We start from the raw sequence: 23,910 nt of genomic DNA, 5'->3' as shown, positions 1-23,910 counted from the left end.
ACAGAGTCTCGCTCTGTTGCCCAGGCTGGAGTGCAGTGGCACTATCTCAGCTCACTGCAACCCCCATCTCCCAGGTTCAAGTGATTCTTCTGCCTCAGCCTCCAGAGTAGCTGGGATTACAGACACGTACCACTGTACCCAGCTAATTTTTGTATTTTTAGTAAAGATGGGGTTTCACCATATTGGCCAGGCTGATCTTGAGCTCCTAACCTCAAGTGATCTGCCAGCCTTGGCCTTCCAAAGTGTTTGGATTACAGGCATGAACCACTGCACCTGGCCAAGTCCCATCTATTTATCTTTGTTTTTGTTGCATTTGCCTTTACTTCTTAGTCATGAAGTCTTTGCCTAAGCTAATCTCAAGAAGAGTTTTTCTGATGTTATCTTCTACAATTTTTATGGTTCCAGGTCTTAGATTTAAGTTCTTGATCCATCCTGAGTTGATTTTTGTAAAAGGTGAGAAACGAGGATCCAGTTTCATTCTTCTACATGTGGCTTGCCAATTATCCCAGCACCATTTATTGAATAGGGTGTCATTTCTCCACTTTATAATTTTGTTCACATCGTCAAAGATCAGTTAGCTCTAAGTATTTGGCTTGATTCCTGGGTTCACTATTCAGTTCCATTGGTCTCTGTGCCGATTTTTATAACAGTACAATGCTGTTTTGGTGACTATGGCCCTGTAGTATAGTTTGAGGTTGGATAAAGTGATGCCTCCAGATTTGTTCTTTTTTGCTTATCTTGCTTTGGCTATGTGGGCTCTTTTTAGGTTCCATATGAAATTTAGGATTGTTTTTTCTAGTTCTCTGAAGAGTGGTGGTGATATTTGGATAAGAATTGCACTGAATTGTAGATTTTTTTTTGGCAGTGTGGTCATTTTCACAGTATTGATTCTACTCATCTGTGAGCATGGGATGTGTTTCCATTTGTTTGTGCCATCTGTGATTTATTTCAGCAGTGTATTGTAGTTTTCCTTGTAAAGGTCTTCAGCTCCTTGGTTAGGCATATTCCTAAGTATTTTATTTTATTTTTGTAGTTATTGTAAAAGTGGTTGAGTTCTTGATTTGATTCTCAACTTGGCCACTGTTGATATATAGAACAGCTACTGATTTGTGTACGTTAATTTTGTATCTTGAAACTTTGCTGAATTCATCTACCAGTTCTAGAAGCTTTTTGGATGAGTCTTTGGGGTTTTCCAGGTATAACATTATATCATCAGCAAACAGTGACATTTTGACTTCACCTTTACTGATTTGGATGCCCTTTATTTCTTTCTCTTGACTGATTTCTCTGGTGAGGACTTCCAGTGCTATGTTGAATAGAAGCTGTAAAAGCGTGCATCCTCTGGGGAGAGATAGCAAGAGGAGAGATGCCAGATGTAGGTGATGGGGAGGAAGGCAGCAAATCACACTGCCATGTGTGTTCCTATGCAACAATTTTGCATGTTCTTCACATGTACCCCAAAACCTAAAATGCAATAAAATAAATAAATGGGAAAAAAATAGAAAAAAAAAAAAGCGTGCATCCTTATCTTGTTCCAGTTCTTAGGGGCAATGCTTTCAACTTTTTCCCATTCAGTATAATGTTGGCTGTGAGTTTCTCATAGATAGCTTTTATTACCTTAAGGTATGTCTTTTCTATGCTGATTTTCCTGAGGGTTTTAATCATAAAGGGAAGCTGGATTTTGTCAAATGCTTTTTCTTAGTCTACTGAGATGATCATGTGATTTTTGTTTTTGATTCTGTTTATGTGGTGTGTCACGTTTATTGAGTTACATATGTTAAACCATCCCTGCCTCCCTGTTATGAATCCCACTTGATCTTGGTAGATTTTCTTTTTGATATGCTATTGGATTTGGTTCACTAGTACTTTGTTGAGGATGTTTGTATCTATGTTCATTAGGTATATCGGTCTGTAGTTTTCTTTTTTGGTTATGTCCTCTCCTGGTTTGGTATTACGGTGATACTGGCTTAATAGAATGATTTAGGGAGGATTCCCTCTTTTGTCTATTTTGTGTAATAGTGTCAATAAAATTGGTGCCAGTTTTTCTTTGAATGTCTGATAGAGTTCAGCTGTCAATCTGTCTGGTCCTGGACTTTTTTTTTTTTCTTGGCAGTTTTAAAATTACTGTTTCAATCTTGCTGCTTGTTACTGGTCTGCTCAGAGTTCCTGCATCTTCCCGGTTTAACCTAGGAGGGTTGTATATTTCCAGGAATTTATCCATCTCCTCTAGGTTTTCTAGTTTATGCCCATAAAGATGTTCATAGTAGCCTTGAATAATCTTTTGTATTTCTGTGGTATCAGTTGTAATATCTTCCATGTCATTTCTAATTGAGCTGATTTGGATTTTCTCTCATCTTTTCTTGGTTAATCTAGCTAATGGTATATTGATTTTATTTATCTTTTCGAAGAACCAGCTTTTTGTTTCATTTATCTTTTGTACTTTTTTTCCCATTTCAGTTTCATTCAGTTCTGCTCTCATCTTTTTTATTTCTTTTCTTCTTCTGTGTTTGGATTTAGATTGTTCTTGTTTCACCAATTACATGGAGAATTGGAGGTATGACCTAGGATTGTCTCTCTATTCTCTTTCAGACTTTTTGATATAGGCATTTAATACTATGAATTTTCCTCTTAGCACCCCTTTTGCTGCATCTCAGAGGTTTTGATAGGTTTTGTCACTATATGTTACTATTATCGCCCAGTTCAAAGAATTTTCTAATTTCCATCTTGATTTCATTGTTGACCCAACAATCATTCAGGAACAGGTTATTTAATTTCCATGTGTTTTTATTGCTTTGAGGGTTTCTTTTGGAGTTGATTTCCAGTTTTACTTTACTGTGGTCTGAGAGAATACTTGATATAATTTCTATTTTCTTAAATTCACTGATACTTGTTTTATGGCCTATTGTGTAATCTATCTTAGAGAATGTTCCACATGCTGATGAATACAATGTATATTCTGCAGTTGTTGGGTAGAATGCTCACTAAATATCTGTTAGGTCCATTTGTTGTAGGGTATAGTTTAATTCCATTGTTTCTTTGTTGATTTTCTGTCTTCATGATCTGTCTAGTGCTGTCAGTGTAGTATTAAAGTCCCTCACTATTATTGTGTTGCCATTTGCCTCATTTTTTAGGTCTAGGCTTTTATTTGGAGAATTTTAGCTTTGCCTTAGCAGCTTTTCTTACAACTTCTCTTAATTCTATCAGTTTAGGCTTTATATGTTTTGAAATTATATTAAGTGCATACACATTAATTATTATTGTTAATTCCCCCTCTGCAAATTGAATTTTTAACTTTTGGATGATGTTCCCCTTCAACTCTTTTCTATAATGCCTTTTATCATAATTCTGTATTGTCTTAATAACATCACCACATTTTTCTTTTGTGTTTTCCTATGCTCTGTTTCTTAGTCTTCTATCCCTTTCTTCCAACCTCCCTGCCATCTTGTAAACATAACATAGCTAAATACTTTTGTGATCCAGTCCAAAAGACTTTATTTTTAGTAGATAAGTATGGGTCTTTGTATTTATTCTGAAAATTTAATGTATTATTCTTTAGACTGATTTCTATCATGTAATATACTATTTCTTTTCTCTGCTTCTTTAATTCTTTTTCTGTTTTCTGGTGGATTGTTATATATTTTTTAATCTTCTACTTTACCCCACCCACAAACACTACTGACTTTGAAATTGTGGATTACAGTGTTATATTTTAGTGATTGCTTTTACATTTTAATATACATGTATGATGCTATAATTCTAACAAAGTTTAAGATCATATAGTATCTTCTCTAGTCTCCTTAACTAAGGCAAGAATCTTATCATTCTTTAAAATCTCATCTAACAGCACCTTCCCTCATCCTCTATCATTTTCCTTGGCATTATCCAAAACTTCATTTACCTTAAAAAATTGAATTATTTTATGGCCTATAAATAGTTCTACTGGTATATGCCACCAGTTGCTGTGTTCATCATTCAATTTTCATATGCATTTTTTCTTCTGTTTCCAATCTCTTATTTCTGAAATATATTATTCATTAGTTCATTTAGTTAGATCTCTGAGCAGAAATCTTTCTCTTTGTGTATTTGAAAATGTGGCTACTTTACCCTGATCATTCAGGTGAATATTGAAATCTAACTTGAAAGATGTTTTCCCTCAGCATTGTCCTATGTCTTCTTGCATCAATTGATGGGAAATGTTATGTCATTGTAACTATAATTCTTTGCCAGGTAACAGAGCTCTTCTATCTGGTAACTCTTACATTTTTCTCTTTATCTTTTATAATCAGTACTTTTACTATAATTTCTCATAGTATCTGTATTAGTTATTTATTTCTCTGTAACCAATTACACAGAAACTCAGTGGTTTAAAACAATAAACAATTACCACTTTATAGTTTCTACAACTCAAGAAGTAGCCAAACTCTGGATTATGTTTGCAGTCAAGATGTTGGCCACTTCTAAAGTCATGTGAAAGCTTGACTGGGCTGGAGGATCTAATTCAAATATGGTTGTCTCATAAGTTGGTATAAATTGATCTGGCCAGTGCAAAGCCTCCATTCTTCCCCATGTGGGTCTCTCCTCAGGCTGCTTGAGTGTCCCTATACTATGGCGCCTTGCTTCTGCCAGAGTAGATGATCTAATCGAGAACAGAAAGGACTTAGCAATGTTTTCCATGGTCTAGCTTCAAAAGCCACACACAGTCACTTCTGCCACATCCCATTTGTCAGAAGTGAGCCTAATTCCAGCTCACTTCCAAGAAGAGGAGAGGAACTATACTCCACTTTTCCAAGGGAGAATCTGTGGACACATTTTAAAACTATGACAGTGTCAATGCAAAATGCACCAGAAAGTCTCAGTAACAGAATTCCACAAGCAGAAGAACATCAGAGCTTAAAGACAAGGCTTTTGAGTTAACCAAATCCAACAAATACAATGAAAAAAGAATTTTAAAAAATGGAAAAAGAAGTTTGGGACTATGTTAAAAGTCAAAACCTAAGAATAATTGGAAGAAATAAGAGAAATCTAAAAGCCTGGAAAACGTATTTAAGGAAATAATCAAGGAAAACTTCCCTGGACTTGCTAGAGATCTAGACATCCAAATACAAGAAGCCCAAAGAACACCGGAGAAATTCACTCCAAAAACATCATTGACTAGGCACTTAGGTATCAGGTTATCTAGAGATAGGACGAAAAAAAAGAATCTTAAGAGCTGTGAGGCAAAAGCATCAGGTATCCTATAAAGAAAAACCTATCAGAGTAACAGCAGATTTCTCAGCAGAAATCCTACAAGTTAGAAGAAATTGGGGCCTTGTTGTTAGCCCCCTAAAACAGAACAATTATCAGCCAAGTATTTCATAGCCAGTGAAACAAAGCTTCATAAATACAGGAAAGATACAGTCTTTTCCAGACACATGCTGAGAGAATTAGCCACCACAGAGCCAGCACTACAATCTACAATGATCTCTAAATCTTGAAACAAATTCTAGGAATACACCAAAATTTAACCTCTTTAAAGCATAAATCTCACGGGACCTATATAACATGACACAATGAAAAAAACAAGGTATTCAGGCAACAAATAGCACAATGAATAGAATACTACCTCCCATCTCAATACTAACGTTGAATGTAAATGGCTTAAATGCTTCACTTAAAAGGTAAAGAATGGCAGAATGGATCATACTGAATGGGCAAAAACTGGAAGCATTCCCTTTGAAATCTGGCACTGGACAAGGATGCGCTCTGTCACCACTCCTATTCAATATAGTATTGGAAGCTCTAGCCAGAACAATTAGGCAAGGAAAAAAAAATAAATAAAGGATATTCAATTAGGAAAAGAGGAACTCAAATTGTCTCTATTTGCAGATGACATGATTGTATATTTAGAAGACCCCATCGTCTCAGCCCCAAATCTCCTTAAACTGATAAGCAACTTCAGCGAAGTCTCAGGATACAAAATCAATGTGCAGAAATCACAAGCATTTCTATACATCAATAACAGACTAAGAGAGAGCCAAATCATGAACGAACTGCCATTCACAATTGCTACAAAGAGAATAAAATACCTGGGAATACAACTAACAAAGAATGTAGAGGACCTCTTCAAGGAGAACTACAAACCACTGCTTAAGGAAATAAGAGAGGACACAAACAAATGGAGAAATATTCCATGCTCATGGTTAGGAAGAATCATTATTGCGAAAATGGCCATACTGCCCAAAGTAATTTATAGATTCAATGCTATCCCCATTAAGCTACCAATGACCTTCTTCACAGATTTGGAAAAAAACACCTTAAATTTCATATGGAACCAAAAGAGAGCTCACATAGCCAAGTCAATCCGAAGCAAAAAGAACAAAGCCAGAGGCATCACACCACCTCATTTCAAGCTATACTACAAAGCTACAGAAATCAAAACAGCATAGTACTGGTACCAAAACAGAGATATAGACCAATGGAACAGAACAGAGGCCTTAGAGGCAATGCCACACATCTACAACCATCTGATCTTTGACAAACCTGACAAAAACAAGCAATGGGGAAAGGATTCCCTGTTTAATAAATGGTGTTGGGAAAACTGGCTAGCAGTGGGCAGAAAGCAGAAACTGGACCCCTTCCTGACACCTTACACTAAAATTAACTTCAGATGGATTAAAGACTTAAACATAAGACCTAATGCCATTAAAACCCTAGAAGAAAACCTAGGCAAAACCATTCAGGACATAGGAATAGGCAAGGACTTCATGACTAAACCACCAAAAGCACTGGCAACAAAAGCCAAAATAGACAAATGGGACCTAATTAATCCTAATTAATCTCCAGAGCTTCTGTACACCAAAAGAAACAATCATTAGAGTGAACTCGCAGCCAACAGAATGGGAAAACATTTTTGCAATCTACCCATCTGACAAAGGGCTAACACTCAGAATCTACAAAGAACTAAAACAGATTTACAAGAAAAAAACAAACCCATCCAAAAGTGGATGAAGGATATGAACAGACACTTTTCTAAAGAAGACATATGAGGCCAACAAACATATGAAAAAATGTCCATCATCACTAATTATTAGAGAAATGAAAATCAAAACCACATTGAGATGCCACCTCACGCCAGTTAGAATGGCAACCATTAAAAAATCTGGAGACAACAGATGCTGGAGAGGATGTGAAGAAATAGGAACGCTTTTTCACTGTTGGTGGGAGTGTAAATTAGTTCAACCATTGTGGAAGACAGTGTGGTGCTTCCTCAAGGACCTAGAAATGTGCTTGCATGTGCTTGCATGCTTAATGTGAATTTTTTCCTCTATTTTCTTTTTCCTCCCTCATGTGATCTGATCCTCATCATGAGCTGCTCACTCTTCATCAATCAAAGGCCTGTTGGCCCTCACCTCTCTGATGCTTTCCCTGACCTTTCCCTATCTCCTCTGTACTGTGTATATAACCCTATACAAACTTCTATCATTGTAAATATTATACTCGTTTGCATATCCATCTTTCTCACTGAATTTGAACACTTTTCAATATATGAAGCATGTCTTATTTTTCTCTGTATCCTTAAGAGTTACCTCATTGCATAGAATATAGTAGGCATTCCACAAATGGATGAATTTGAAGCTATCCTAACATTTATATCTTACTATTTGCAGGTAAGCTTTTCCCTTGAATTGTTTAGATTCCTCTGGAATAAAGTTCTTTTCAGTAGAAAACCTGAAGTTAATGTTTTTCAAAGTGTGGTTCATGGGTCACTTGCGTTAAGGATCATTTGGGGTGTTGTTAAAAAGCACTAACATAAACCTATCAAATATGAATCTCTGGGGAATGCATCCTAAGCCGTGTCATTTAGTAAGATCTGCAGATGCTTCTGATGTGCACTGGCTTTTGAGAACAACTTGGAGGAAGAGTTCCATTAATCCATCAACTTAGTTATTTCTTTCTCTTTCCATAGAGGTTTTGAGGAAGGTATAATGGATATGGCCATAAATTAAATAAATAACATTAGGATCAGGAGGAAAACTTCTGGATGGTTTAATGTAACAGATGCTATGACTAAGCTTCAAATTGTATTCTAAGATACATGCCAGACGGAACAAAAAATAAAAATAAAGTAAAAGAAAATAAAGTACACAGTACTTAGTATAGGAAGGGATAACATGTGAGTTTCTCAGCGGAGACCCTTCTCCCCCACCCAGGCACTAATTTTTTTTTTTCCAGAATAAACATGAGTTAAATGTTTTATTTAACTCATTCATAAGGAAATCAGGGAAGTGTTGCAACTAGGTGAAAGGAGAATCCCAAGGACTGACACCTTTATAGATCAGGAATATTAAAATGACTGTGCAAATAGGGCCACATTGGTTTTTTTGGTCATTTTTCCACTGGACAGAATTCATTTGCATGTCTATGGACAATAATAATTTAGCATTGCCGCCAGTCATCTACAATGTAGAAAGCTGTAAAACAGCTCCCACAGAATGGGAATCAGACAGCACAGGTATGCTCTAGAATGACAACACAAAATTTTCCATTTAAACACAAACTTTTCCTTATAGTCACCCCACTTTTATTAAAAAGAACCTCAAAGATTCTTGAAGACAAAGTGAGTACTGCCTTATTAGATTTGGCCTGGTTCTTTACACAGGTGCAGGAAATGTTAGCCTTCTTTATGGGCCTTCTTTACCTAAAGGTCTCTAAGAAATCTCAGCTTGGTCTTCTATAAGATTTTATTTACTTGCTGTCCCAAGGGTAAGGATGTAAGGCCAAGGAAATTTCTCCACAATATTTCATCTGCAGTATCCATACATTTTGGCCTAATTCATTTCTTCTTGATGAAATTTTCAAAACATATCAAGGATCTTGGCCTGCCATGAAAGTGACCTTTCTTACCACCTCCAAGGCTGGACCTTGTATAAATCCAGGTCAGTTTTCCTAGGAGAACTTTACCAGCATTGACTCCATCAAGTCAACCTTAGTTCTATAAAGGGACTGATCATATGCAGGCTATGGCTTCCCCAGGCTGGCAGGAAGCTCCTTTGCAGCCATTGTTCACAGAGCTACAGCCAGGCACTAAATTTTTAAAGTGATTTCTCACATGGTATTTACTTGGGAGCAGTGAGTGCTAGAATGATCAACATTTTCAACAAGATTTTTGGCAAATGTCTATTTCTTTAGGGAATAAAAGATGATATAAGCTCAGGATACACACTAAGGCTGCCTTCACTTTTATGTTGTTGTACTTTTTTTTTTTTTTTTTTTAAACAGATTGATTCCAAATAGCCTCTTTCCAGTTTGCCATTAAAGGAACCTCTTTACACAGCTTCTTAGATAAGCTTCCCTTCATCACTTGTCACGGTGGGGCCACACCAAAGTTATAATCTCTAACAAGTAACAAGAATGCAGGTACAAAGCATTGCTGATTGAGAGTAGATTTATGTTCTTTGGAGACCAGATGAGCAGTTGGTAATGCTGACATTCTATTTATGAAATTTGAGAAGCTTGACTAGCAGTATTCTCTGGATAGATGTCATCCAGCTTCATAACAAAGTAAACAACAGACAACAATACCAACAACAGGAAATACTTATCAAAGAGCTACTACACAGACACTGTGCATATGCTATCTGAGTCCATTTTAAGAACTCTATGTTCTAGATAATATTACCCCCCATTTCACAAATGAGGAAATGGACTTGTAGAGGTCAAGTAAATTATCCTACTTCACACAACTAGTAAGAGGTGCAGTCAGGATTAACACCCAGTACTGCCTGATGTTAAAGCATGTGAACTCTGCAGAGTACTATCTACACAACATAAATATTAAAAAGAGGAAAGAATTGGAATAGGTAGTGGACCATGTCCTGGCCTAGGAATCAAGACATTCAAGCTCCTTGGCTAACCTGGGGAAAGTCACTGTTTATTTGGTCTCAAGTATCTTTATGTATAAAATAAAAGATGTTTCTGGTCTCAAATTTATTTTTTAAAAATATTTTTAAATAAATACTTTTTGTAGAGATGGGGTCTCACTATGTTGCCCATGCTGATCTCAAACTCCTGGTCTCAAGCAATCCTTGAGCCTCGGCCTCCTAAACGGCTGGGATTACAAGTGTGAGCCACTGCCCCTGGCCTCTGTTCTCCAATTTGTTTATCTACAAACTAAAGAATTTAATTATATAACTTTGAGGTCTCCTTGCAAATTTAAAGTTGATTATTATTCTTTTGCTAGAACCAATATTAATACAAATAAACTATTTAAAATAAAAATTTAGTTTTCATCATTGGACTTTATTGCTTGTACCTCAGAGATAAAGATGAAACATGGAAAAGGGAGCAGTACTTTTCTGCACAAGTGCTTAAATCACTGCTTATGCTGCACAGATGTTATATTAGCCCTAGAACTAACATTGGTAATTTCTACTTAAGTGTTTACTTTGTGTCAGTCACGCTTATAAGGGCTATAAATGTATTATCCCCCTCTAAGTTCTTCAATTTATGATGTAGATAGTATTAACCTAATTTTACAAGTGGGGAAACTGAGGCACAAAGAGACTAACCTACTGGAAGTTACACATGTGACAGGTGTTGGAACCATGATTTGGACTCAAGGAGTTTACCTGAAACTCTTGAGCCCATAAAGTTTTCCTGAGAGCCTACTGCCCGTGTTATTAACCATTAAGTCTTCTCCAAAAGTAATGCCTTGTATATAGTTTGTTATTCATGGAAATAAATATAGTAAAATGCCAGAGTCATGTATTTGATATCTGAAGGAAATAACTGAATGTAAAATGACTTGAACCCTGTATTGTCACAGAATTCTAATAGCTTTCCATGACATCTTTGCACGAATCAAAGTAGTTACATTTTGAAATTAAGCTCAGTGAAGGCATGGCCTTCTCTGTCTCATGTTGCATCTGGAACATTGCTCAGTGCATCTTTGTTGGATGAACTAATGTGTTAAAGAGAAATAAATTTTCCTTTACTGTGTATATATGCTTGAATTTATGCATCTCATTTTAATATCTGAAAAATTATATTAACTCACTCCGATTAGAGTATGCATATTTCAGGTCACAATAACTTTTCATTTTAAATAATGTCAACATTAAAAAACTTAATTAAGTACATTTTTCTCAACATTGCAATTTAAGAGGGCCTAATTATCTGTTGACTTGAAGCATTATGTATTATCTATTCAGTGCTTTCATTATTATACAAGTTATTTTTTCTTAGAGAAATGTAGTGACAACTGTTTGACTCTAAGACCACTTTAGAAAGCCTTATAGAACTTTTTAGATGAGGCCATACCATAATATCCCCTAGAGTCAAAACCAATGGGTCAAGCTCTTCTTTTAGAACATGCATCGTCTTAAATCATGCAGATTTAATTTTCCCAATGATAGTCTCCAGGAATATCAGAGGTTTGTGATTTTTTTCTTTTCTTTTTTTTTTCTTTTTTTTTTTTGGTGTTTAAATGCACAATGTACTCATGACAGCAAATCAAACCTGTTAGTGGCATCAAACAAGTAGGATTGATGCCGGGAACAGGACCACTGCAAATTTTATTAAAACTGCAATCACTGAGAGCACAGCACACGTTGGGGTTTTAAATACCTCTCTCTGTGGCATTTGTGATATTAAGAGCTGCAGCATAAACAGAGGAAAAAGCAAATCAAATGTGGTGTAAACATTACATGATTGCTTCCGCTTTTGTAGATGCAACAAGAAAATTTGATCTCTAGGAAAGAAGGCAGCCAGAAGTCTAACATTTTGAAAACAACACTGATCTTTTATAGTTACGTGTATTGACATTTGCTTCTGTGACATGATAGATAAACAGATAGATAGAAAGTATTATTTATGCTCATTGTTTAGAATTCTACTTGTCTTACCCATTTCATATGTCTGCAAAAATATCTTCAAATAAAGGCTTCTGAATAGATTTTCTTGGCCCTAAGGGTATATAGTGCAGCCTTTTAATTGCAAAGAAACTGGGCTTGCAGCACTCAGATGTCCTGACAAGTGATGGAGACTCATGCACTGAAACCACTTACATTTTCCGTATGACTTGCCTCCTCACTCCCCAGAATGCCTCTCCTGTGTTTTGACAGGAGGCTGCTTTTCAAAGCCCCGAGGAAATAAGGAGTTGTTTAAGTATTAGGGAGCCCTGCAATATAACCCTGTACCTAGAAGGGCTCCATTCTTTTTGTTCTGTGTTTAGACCCTCCCTGACTCTTATTTGCAGTTTTGTGTTGGTGCCCAGACACCTCTTCCACCAGCAATGCTGACTGATAGCCCTCTCTTGATTCCAGCTTCACTTCTGCCCGATCTTTGCCCTAATGGCTTAAAGCTTCAAGGGTAAACAAGATAATAATAGAAAATGCAATCAACAAGAGCTTGATACACTCAAGCATCCATTTATTTGAATGTGGGTCTCAAGTACTCTACATTCAACCAGTTTCTGTACATAAAGCAGTATTCATCTGAATGTGATATTCACAGAATGTAGTAAGAGCCACATTCAGTCTTGAATAAATTAGTGCATTAAAAAAAATCATAGTTGAGTCAAAGAATATGAGGGAAGAAAATGAGACATTTACAAATTCTAAATGAGTCTTTTACAATAATTAAAAAACTTATAAAAAAGACCCCTTCAGCTATAAAAATAATAATTACATTATCACCTTAAAAGATTTTGTTTCTATGGTCTGATATTCTATTTTATTGTAGAGATGAGGATTTTGCCATGTCACCCAGTCTCGTCTCAAATTCCTGGACTCAAGCAATTCACCCACCTTGGCCTTCCAGTGTATTGGGATTATAGGCATGAGTCCCTGCATTGGTCAGAGGACCTAATTCTCTCTGTCTCTCTCTCTCTTTCTCTCTCTCTCTTTTTTTTTTTTTGAGACAGGGTCTGGCTCTGTCACCCAGGCTGGAGTTCAGTGACTCTATCTCAGCTCATTGCAACCTCCACCTCCCAGGCTCAAGGGATTCTCTTGCCTCAGCCTCCCAAGTAGCTGGGATTATAGGTGCATACCACCATGCCTGGCTAATTTTTGCATATTTAGTAGAGATGTGGCTTCACGATGTTGCCCAGGCTGGTTTCCAACTCCTGGCCTCAAGTGATCTGCCCACCTCAGCCTCCCAAAGTGCTGGAATTACAGGTGTGAACTACTATGGTTGGCCCTCTGATCTAGCATTTTAAAAGGGGCATATGCCTCTGGTCAAAATAGGAAAGTAAAATCAGAATCTTGTATTTTAAAATTTGTCCCAAGCAATCACTATAGCAAGCCCTCATTGAAAATTCTGGCCCTACCATTCAATTCAGCATTTTCTATTGCCATATTGCTCTGCCCCTGAGTGCCTGTCTTCCTGGCCTTTAGAGGTACTCAGGAGAAATGGTTTCAGATATATAAGAAAAAAATATAGATCACTCTTTGGCTACATACCATACCTAAAGTAGAATGTGAAGTGGGTTAGAGAAGCAGATAAAACTGTCTCTGAGAAGAAAATTTCCTCTACATGGCCCTGAAAAGCCACTTAGTCTCTATTTCAACCTAATAAAACAAATAGGCCGAAAATAAAAGGTTTTGAGGGAAGAAGGCTAGCTGGCATCATCTCACTGAAAATAATGCTTTTATTTCTGTGGGGAATTAATGAGATGATCTTGGGCAGCAGGAAAATTTCTAGTTAAAAATAAAGCTTTATGAGCCAACATGGTTGATTTATTTTTGTTTTAGTACTGTATATTCATTCTCACATTTGGAGACAACCAAGGAAAGATCTTAGCTGGAGGGCAGGAGCCACAAACTGGGTGTGAATGCCTTTAGCACCTGTAAGACAAATCTCAATTTCTGAGGTATTAAAATGTGCAACAAAGAAATTAAAATTTATTCAATCGTGATTGTAAGGGATTAATGACTGAGATGCAACCCAGATATGCAAAAATATGAAAAAATGAGCATCTTAGGTTGTATGAAATGTGATATGTAGCTTTCTCTGGCGATGTCAGACAATAAGATGTTCCCTGCTCACATCCTGCCACGAATCCTTTCCTAAAGCCCTTTGGCACACAGGGGCCTGAGACAGGGATTAACCTTTCTAGAAGAGTCTCCACAGGTGTGAGATAGAAAACTTCCTTCTTCATTCTGGATGACTGTGGCATCTGGGAAACAACAGAGGCTTCCCTGTCAATGTCACATCAGTATACCTAAATAGCGCTGACCTAGCAGTGCTTCCTTTTCCTATAGGAACTTAACTTTATTTTACTTTTCCCTTTAAGCTGTAAGTCAGTAACACCCAACAAAGTGTGGAAAATGTTCACTGAGAAATCAGAACCCTAACAACACTTTTATGCTTGATCCTCCAAACCATTCCAGACTATAAAACCATAAATTCCAGGTTTGCACCTCTACATAGAAAATTCAAATGGATGGAGACTTCATCAGCAGCTCCTGTTCTCTGATCCCCTTTGCTTCCTCCATCTAGGTGGCTCTGCTAACCTCCTCTTGTAGGCTTCAAGCTTACTATCTCTATGGATTGATTCCTTCCCTAAGAAAATGACACAATCTGTGTCCTGTTCATCAGGACCTCCACCTAAAAATTATTCAGCCAATATCCAAGTGTTGTGAAAACCTAATCAACATAGGAATCCATTGCCTTTGACAAAAGTTTTCCTATCCTTGAGTTTGTCCTGGAGATCAGTGGAGCAACAGAACTGCAAAAATATCAAACTAATGAACAGAAAGATTCATGTTACTTTATCAAAATAGTATAATATTTGGAAGAAGTGTTTTTTCCAAAGCATAAATACATGTATTAACTTTTTCAAATTATAAAGGTCTCTTTATAAAGATGCAGAAAGTATAGACATAACATAAAGTATAAAATAGAAGTTACCCCCCATATAATTTTCTATGCAGAGATGATGACTGAAGAGTTTGATATACATGTACTGTAATATATAATAAAAAGATATACTGTTCTTAACTTTTTCACTTATGAATGTATTATATTGGTAATGAATTAATATTCTAAAGCACTTAGAACAGTACCTTGCACATGGTAAGCACTATACAAATACTAAATAATGAAATAAAATAATAAAGCAGCAAATAATATAGTATACACTCTGTGTCTATATTAACTATTTAATAATCAAACATCCTAAGAGGTAGGTTTTGCGTTTATCTCTATTTTAGAGTAGAGGAAGCTGAGGCTCAGAGATTGAAAGCCGACCCAAGTCACATATATGGTAGATAATTTTAGAAGTTAATGTATATAAATCCATCTCGTTCTATTTAATGATTGCATGGGATTTCATTACATATTTAGTTGGTTTCCTATTGATGCAAATTTAAGTTCTTTACAACTTTTTACTAAGCAGCTTTGTAACAAATAATCTTAAACATATACTTGTGCAAATATTCCTTCAGATAAATTGTTAGAACTTGGCCGGGGGCGGTGGCTTATGCATATAATCCCAGCACTTTGGGAGGCTGAGGTGGGCATATCATGAGGTCAGGAGTTTGAGACCAGCCTGGCCAACATGGTGAAACCCCGTCTCTACTAAAAACACAAAAAATTAGCCGGGTGTGGTGGCACATGCCTGTAATCCCAGCTACCCTGGAGGCTGAGGCAGGAGAATCACTTGAACCCAGGAGGCGGAGGCTGTGGTGAGCGGAGATGATGCTATTGCACTCCAGGCTGGGCAACACAGCAAGACTCCATCTCAAAAAAAAAAAAGTTGTCAGAAGTTAAATTGCTGAGACAAATCTATACACATTTTAAAGTTTGACTTTTATGTTTCATAAACCTCCACGGGCCTATACCAAATTGTAAGGATAGATAAAAGTGATAGTTTCCACACACCCTCTCTATTGTTATCCTAATTCTTGTCCCTTATAAGTAATCTGTCTTCAATAATTTAAGATCATCTCTTTGTCTTTGATGTTTCATTATGATGTGACTGGCTGTGAAATGCTTATTTTTCTGCTCTTCATTTTTGCTGGTTGGGACTTGGTGTGCTTCACATACTTGAAGATTTGAGTCTTTCGTCAATGCTGGAAAGTTCTTAGTCATCATGTTTGAGTATTATTGCCTCTCATATTTTCTGTGTTTTCTTTTTCTGTAATATATCTTTTATCATTTCTTAAATTCAATTTCATCTTTTCCATCCTTTCAAAATCTTTCTGCACTGAATTCTAAATTCTGAAGAGCTGGTTTTTAGTGGGTGAATTATCTCTTTATCTAATTTACTATTGCTCATCCACTGAATGTTAATTTCAATTATATTTTTTATTTGTTAAAATTATATTTAATTCCTTATCAAAACTGCCTGTCTTCCTAACATTTTTTTTTTTTTTTTGAGACAAAGTCTCACTCTGTTGCCCAGGCTGGAGTGCAATGGCATCATCTCAGCTCACTGCAGCCTCTGCCTCCCAGGCTTAAGTGATCCTTTTGTCTCAGCCTTCTGAGTAGCTGGGACTACAGGCATGCACCACATGCCCGGCTAATTTTTGTATTTTTAGTAGAGACAGGGTTTCACAATGTTGGCCAGACTGGTCTTGAACTCCTGACCTCAAGTAATCTGCCTGCCTTAGCCTTCCAAAGGGTTGGGATTACAGGCGTGAGCCACTGTGCCCAGCCCTAATGTATTCTCACTTGTTTTTTTATTCCTCCTTTTGTATTTTTAATTACTTTAAGCATACTTATTTTATAGTTTCTATGATGTTATTTGGTTAACTGAATTTTCTTTTTGTATTATGTTAGATAACACTCGCTCAAGGTGGGCTGTTTTCTGTAGGTGTGAGAATTTTGCACTGTGACCTCATCCTCAGTATAGGTATATCCATGAAAATCCTATGTAACCTGGGTAAGGTGCTGCTTCTTTGAGCTTTTTTTTCTTTCTTGTTAAATTTTTGTCCTGGAACCAATGTTTTCTGTGTATAGGTGTGTGGTTTTTTCTTTAAAAACATTTTTTTCGAGACAGGGTTTCATTCTGTTACCCAGGCTGAAGTACAATGATGTGATCTTAGCTTACTGCAGCCTCCACTTCTCAGGCTCAAGCCATCCTCCCACTTCAGTCTCCCAAGTAGCTGGGACTACAGGCATGCACCGCCGCACCTGGCTAAATGTTGTATTTTTTGTAAAGATGGAGTTTTGCCATGTTGCCCAGATTGGTCTCCAGTGCTCAAGTGATTAGCCTCCCAAAGTGCTGGGATTATAGAGGTGCGCCACTGCCCAGCCTGAAACCAGTTTGTATGTTCATTTTTCCAGCTGAGAATTCCCAGACTGTGCTTGTAGTATTAAGTCAATATCAAGCCTATGGAAGCTATAGCCTGAGTATTGAATATTCATTCCTAAGAAAACCCGGTTTTTTCTCCCTCACAACAGGAGACAGACAAGGCATTGTGTTGTGTTTTTGTGCCCATAGATGAAAATTTTCTGACCCATCTTTCTACTTTTGTGGTTCTCAGCTTTATACAAGGATCTGAATGCCACATCCATTTCACATGGGTCAAGACCCTGCCTTCTGCCCCTTTAAGGATCGTCAAACTAATCACTTTTAAGGGTCTTCAAACCAATCTCCTAGGTTAGAGGGATGAGTACCTCTCCCATTACCTTTAGAACAATAAGGAACCAGCCCATAAGCTTACTGTTACTTTTGCAATTCCTTTCCATTTTGGGCTTCTAGAGATTTGCATTTTATTCTCATGAGTTATACAACTAGCCCAGCATTTCTGGGTGTTCGTCGTAGGAAGATTTTCATATTATCTTGTCTGTCTGTCATATTGCTGGAACTATAGTGTTTAATCCTAGACTCAAATCTGAGGATATATCATATTTGAAAATTAAATCATAGGTGTGGCTGGGCATGGTAACTCATGCCTATAGTCCCAACATTTTGGGAGGCTGAGGCTGGAGGATTGCTTGAGCCCAGGAGTTTGAGAACCAGCCTGGGCAACATAGCAAGACCCCACCTCTATAAAATGAAATAAAATAGAAAAAATAAAATAGCTGGGCACAGTGGTACGCACCTGTAACACCAGCTAATCAAGAAGCTGAGGTGGGAGAATTGCTCGAGCCTAGAAGTTGAGGTTATAGTAAGCTAAGACTGTGCACTCCAGCCTGAGCAACAGAGCGAAACTTTGTCTCAAAACAAAACAAAACAAAACAACAAGAAAAAAAGAAACAGAAATTATAGGTGTATTTGGTAGCCAAAGATCTCATGACTAGTTGCTTTAATCTCTCTTTTGCAATAGTCTCAAGTCCTTTGCCCTATTTCATTCCTGACAAAACTCCAACACATATCTTGCCTTTGAATTTAGCTTTCTGCTGTTTTCTGAACTTACACCTATACAGCAGAGCAACACTGGAGGGAAAAACCCTACAACCATGCAGATTGATGCCACTCCATATTCATGGTCCTGCTTTCTACCAAAACTCTAATGCTGCTCTACAATCCTGGTTTACTTTATGAGTCACCTCTCCCATCCCACAACTATTTTAGAACTCACTTCATCCCCACTCCCTTCCCTGACCTTTAACAAAAATGTTTTCAAAAGATAACCCTAATTTCTCCTTCCTAAAGGAAATAGAGACCATGAGAACATAATCTTCTCAAATTCCACCCACCAAACTTATGAATTGGTTTATACTGAAAGCACCACTCTTCTCTTTTCTTCCTACTGCAGAAGGACATTCTGTCTTCCTGTCTAAGGAGAGTGACCATATTATTTATTGCGGAAGCTTGGATACTTCTGAAAGTAAAAGAGAGACTCTATTAATAATGATTCCAGGACAACAGGTGTAAACCAGAACTGTCCCGGGAAAACTGGAACATGTAGTCACCCTCTGTATACTGTTTATCATTCCTCTGGGCCCCCGAATACAACCCTTGTGCCTTCTCCAGTACCACATTCCCTTGAATATTTTCTTCTCTTATGTATGTTCAAATTTTCCTTCTCTCCAAGCTCAGTCTCATTAATATTTTAACATTTAATTATTTTAACGTTTCAATCTTTTGCAAGGAGAAACCTTGCAGTGCAACATGACCTGCACACCGAACATAGCTCCAGCTACTGCTCCCTTTTTTGACTCCTCTTCTTTCTCTGACAAATTTATAGAAAAATTTGTCAGTACCTCCTGTCTCTTTTTTTCAGCTCCCAACCTCTCCTTCATTGTCAGAATTCTGGCTTTTCACCTCATTTTCATCTAGATACTTCTCTTGACAATGTTACATAGACTATCTCATTCTTTAATCGAACAGACAATATTCAGTCTTACTCAAATTCTTAGGCACAGCTATCTTTGCAGCCTTGTGTAAGTTAGCTATCTTCTCTATTCCTCTGTTTCCTAAAATGGCATAATATGGGCCCTTGTCACAGAATTTTTGTGAGAATTAAACAAGATAATCCACATAAAATGTTTAGCATCAATGGCATCTTTTAAAATGTTAGCCTTCCCATTGGACATCCTTTCAGAAAGACATCCATGCTGCATCATGCTTGAGTGAGATGGTTCCATCACTAATTCTGTAGGTCACTGTTTGAACATTTTAAGGCAAGATCAAAGTATAGGATACTTTTACATTGCCATTGCAGAGATCCAGCAGTCTGAAAATGGCAATCTAGAAAGGGAGCTTTACTTCCAGGTGGTAGACTGTTTCTTTCATGTTTGTTACAACAAAGATTTAGTTAGCCCGTTGTACTCAATCCATGGCCTGGCATGTTTATATTTATTAGAGGCTATCAGTGACAAAACCCTATCTTTTACTGGATGCCAGTCTGTGATAAGTGTAGCCCAGCATCAAATGGCACCACAGAGTTCTTATTCGATATAGCCATTGCATAACTAATTTGCAGAGTTACAACTTGATACATATATATGCTCATCTGTCCCAACTGACCATGGCCCAGCCTCATCATCTTCAGCCCTCATCATTGCCAAACTAGCAGGCATCTGCAGGTACTTGTGAGGTTTCTCCAGCTATTTCTCAGTTGCTTTTTTTTTTTTTTTTTTTAAAAAAAAAAACTTGTTCTGAGTTGTAGGTTGAGTTAGCCCTATCTCTAAATAGGTCACGTCTCCATTATACCTTAGAGCTTCCAGAACCAAAATAAATTTATTAGAATTTTATGTTTTAATCATAAAAATAACTATATTAGATGTCCCTTATTAAATGTTTATTATGTACCAACAATTCTGCTAAGTATGTCACATATTTTGGCTATTTTAATAGGGATTAAGATGAGGGTAGAAATAGACATGTGTGCTAAAATCATCTAACCTACTGTTAGAGTAACTTTAAATGATGTTATGAGCTCTCAGTACTAGCAAATTTAATAAAATTTCTAGCTTATATTAACTTTTAAAGCACTAAGAATGACCATTTAAAGGTAAGGAAAAAAGAGGCAGTATTCAGCGTTACTGAAAGGCATGATACAAAATTAAATGGTAATACAAAACCAAACTGTATAACTCCAACTAATGGGGATTGGTGATAATTTTCTCTAGGCTGAAGCTAAAGCAATTTGTTTTATACCTATGAAGCTAGTGACCTAAATGATCAGTATTACATATTATAATACAGAAGGCTTATTTGTAATATTTTAAAGAGAAAAACTCTTTATGATATTTTATACAAACGGATAGCATTAATTCTCCTTTATTCCTTAGATCTAGAACAAGAAAACACTGGATCTACTAGGCAGACAGATAGTCAGTGAGTCTGAATGTGTCTGAGTGGGTTTGTAGGTTTATTTAGTTTTTACTGAATAAATCACATCAACTAGGTTTTGAATTCTAAGAGCAATTGGTATAATGACATAGTAAGGATGTTACTTCTATTAGAGGCAAATGTGGGAAACGAGATCATCAAAGCTGAGAGAGAAAGGCCCGTCAAGGAAATAAAAATAATCTTAAAGGAGCTAATAGAAAACTATATGAGCGAGAAGGAAAATATGCAGAAAAAGATAGATTTTAGCCTATGGAAAGTAGGATGGAATCAAAGCAAAATATGGAAAACTCTTGAAGTCTTTCCTGATTGCACTGTAATTTGTGCCAGTATGTGATACTGTAACACTTATCAATCAGATAAGAGAAAAGCAGAAAAATAGATGATAGTTCTTATAGCTAACATTTATTGAGGTTGCACAAAGGACGAGACTCTCTGCTCACTATTAACACCCAACTTCATGAAATAGAGCAAACCCCACTTAACAGATGAGAAAGCTAGGAGCCAAAGATGTTAATTCTCTGGCATACAACGGGAAGAGCTAGGAAGGGTTTGGACTCAGTTTACTCATCTAGTACAGGTGTGCTGGTACTTCTCTTTTTAAGCAAAATGTGGTGCAATTTTAGGTCAAGAAGGATCCAACTAACAAGTGAATATAACACCTAGACCTATTTGAATTCTGATTTCTCAGTGAAGATGTTTCACACCAAGTTATTGAATTAGCTGATTAAAAAATATTTTCAGAAAGAAACTAAAAAGTATTTTGGCTTTATAATTAGAATGAATTTTTTTTCAAGCTTTATGATAGAGTACTATCTGAAAATAGCTACTTCCCCCCATCGCATCTTTTTAAAGTTGTTCTATATGATGAAAAAGATTATAATTACTATGCCCAAATTTATAAATGAGGGAAGAATTGTCTAAACCAGGAAGATGTTCTAAAATGGTTTTCCATTATTTTACTGTTACAGTGAATTTAGTCTGTTTTGGTAAAAATTACCAGTGATTGTGAGTAAACAATAGAATATGACTTTTTATACTAGTGAAAATTTCTTTCTTTTTTCAGTTTTTCTTTTCTGTTATCATAGGCTTGACCTTATGGCCTAATATCTGAGACAATTGAGGGAACTGGGCTGCCCACAGTTCTTCTCTCCCAAGCCCCAGTGCAGCCTTCACAGTAGACTGAGAGGTCCCTGGTCACACTGTGAGGGGAAGGAATGCAGCTCCTTACCCTCAACTTCCAGCTTCACCACTTTGGAATATGCTGTCCCAAGGCTGTTTTTCGCCACACAACGATACTGTCCTGCATCTTCCTTTTGTACATTATGAATCCTCAAGCTCCCAGATTCAAGAACTGCAATTCGGGAGTTTTCCTGCCAGAGAGAGGGACGTGAATTCAAAAATGTTTATGTGTCTATCAAGAATACATTTGGTAAATATCATCAGCTTATTGTTGTCACTATTATCATCAAAGATATCACTTTGACCTTTATTAGGCATTTATTATGTAAAACACATAATATTGAATGAAATGATGCAGGAGTACCTAAATGAATCTTCACCAGGATCCTATGAGGTATAGTTTATTTTTATTTTCTTTCGTCACATGTGTGTATAGATAAGGGCTTATTTCACTTCCCTGAAGTCACAGCTAAGTCTGATGAAAGGCAATGCTTTAGAAGGGAGGGATGTTGCAGATGGGGGTGGTGAGAGATACAAAACTACATACTGAGTATAATGTACAGTACTCAGGTGAAGGGTGCACTGAAATCTCAGACTTGGCCACTATACAGTTCATTCTTGTAACCAAAAACGACTAGTACCCCAAAAGCTATTGAAATAAAGATAAATAAATAAACACATTGCTTTTAACCATAGGGTCTACCTCACACCCTGTATGGTATCTTTAGGAGAATACTTGTCCTTTGAAATACTAGAAAAGTTCACATATGATATTAAAATTTCTCTTTGGAGTTTAAATATTACATCTGTCTTTTCTGTTTTGGACCCTAAATTCACTAACGTAAGTACAACCACCTTTGTCATTGTAGGAAAAGCACCAAGATTTATAACAAAAGGAAAGCCAGAGAATTAGGTAATCACTATAAATTAGCAATACTTATTTTATTTTAAATAAAGCAAAGCTGAGCAATTTTATACCTTAGTTCAGCTAATTGACATATAGTGACACCTTTGTATTCCCCATGGAATACATTGTGTATTGTTAAATGAAAAACATAGTTTGTGATCTCTTAAGTGATACAAAGATAGAAAGACAATAATGATGCCGTATGATAATTTATCACTAATAGTGGGACTCTCTAACTCAAGTCTTGCCATGTTTCAGACAGTACAAAATACTCTTCTTTTTTGTTTTTTTTTTTTTTTTTTTTTTGAGATTGAATTTCACTCTTGTTGTCCAGTCTGGAGTGCAATGGCGTGGTCTCGGCTTACGGCAACCTCTACCTCCTGGGTTCAAGCGATTCTCCTGCCTCAGCCTCCTGAGTAGTTGGGATTACAGTCATGCACTACCACGCCCGGCCAATTTTGTATTTATTTTTATTTTTATTTTAGTAGAGACAATTTCTCCATGTTGGTCAGACTGGTCTCAAACTCCTGACCTCAGGTGATCTGCCTGCCTTAGCCTCCCAAAGTGCTGGGGTTACAGGCATGAGCCACCTCGCCCAGCCCAACTGCATCCACTTTTATAGTCTGAAATACATTGACTTTCTTCAGTATGATTCTCTGTCCAGAGCACTAGACACTGATACTCATTTACTTCCTCACCTTGCATATGTGAATATTCTATTGTATTACTCCACTTATGAAACTCTGTAGTTCCTGGAATACATTTTTCTGTTTTTAAATCCTTGACTCCTTGGTTATGAGGCCTTGACGCTTCCTTGTTCTTTAAGACATTCTCCCTGCTTAGCTTCTGTAATACTACTCTCACATATTTATCTCTTATTTCTGTGACTACTCTTCTCTTCCTTTTTCCTAGATTCTTTTCTCACCAGTTGTCCTGCGAATGTCTATCCTGACCATAACCGTCTGAAATATTTAACTCTACATTTTTGGGCAGACTTTTTCAAACTCCTGGCTTTAGTTACTTCCACATCTTTGTGTTTAGCTAAGGTTCACCTTTTTTTTTTTTTTTTTTTTGAGACAGTGTTGTGCTCTGTCAC

At 36.8% G+C, this 23,910-nt stretch overlaps 1 protein-coding gene across 7 annotated transcripts in view; it reads right to left on the bottom strand.

Moving 5' to 3' along the window:
• The window catches only part of MUSK (muscle associated receptor tyrosine kinase), a 121,999-nt gene that overhangs the window by 72,963 nt on the left and 25,126 nt on the right, over positions 1–23,910 (bottom strand). For 5 of the 7 annotated variants that reach the window (XM_017503377.2, XM_017503380.2, XM_017503378.2 and 2 more), the window contains exon 5: positions 21,957–22,098. In XM_017503377.2, coding sequence (XP_017358866.1) covers positions 21,957–22,098 — 142 coding nt within the window. Of the gene's footprint in view, positions 1–11,604; positions 11,635–21,956; positions 22,099–23,910 lie in introns of all 7 variants that reach the window. The other 2 variants (XM_017503376.2, XM_017503375.2) reach the window with 1 other exon arrangement.

Source organism: Cebus imitator, unplaced genomic scaffold, assembly GCF_001604975.1.
Source record: "Cebus imitator isolate Cc_AM_T3 unplaced genomic scaffold, Cebus_imitator-1.0 Scaffold310, whole genome shotgun sequence".
NCBI lineage: Eukaryota > Metazoa > Chordata > Mammalia > Primates > Cebidae > Cebus > Cebus imitator.
Note: the sequence above shows the minus strand (reverse complement) of the source record. Positions and strands in the feature narration are given on the sequence as shown.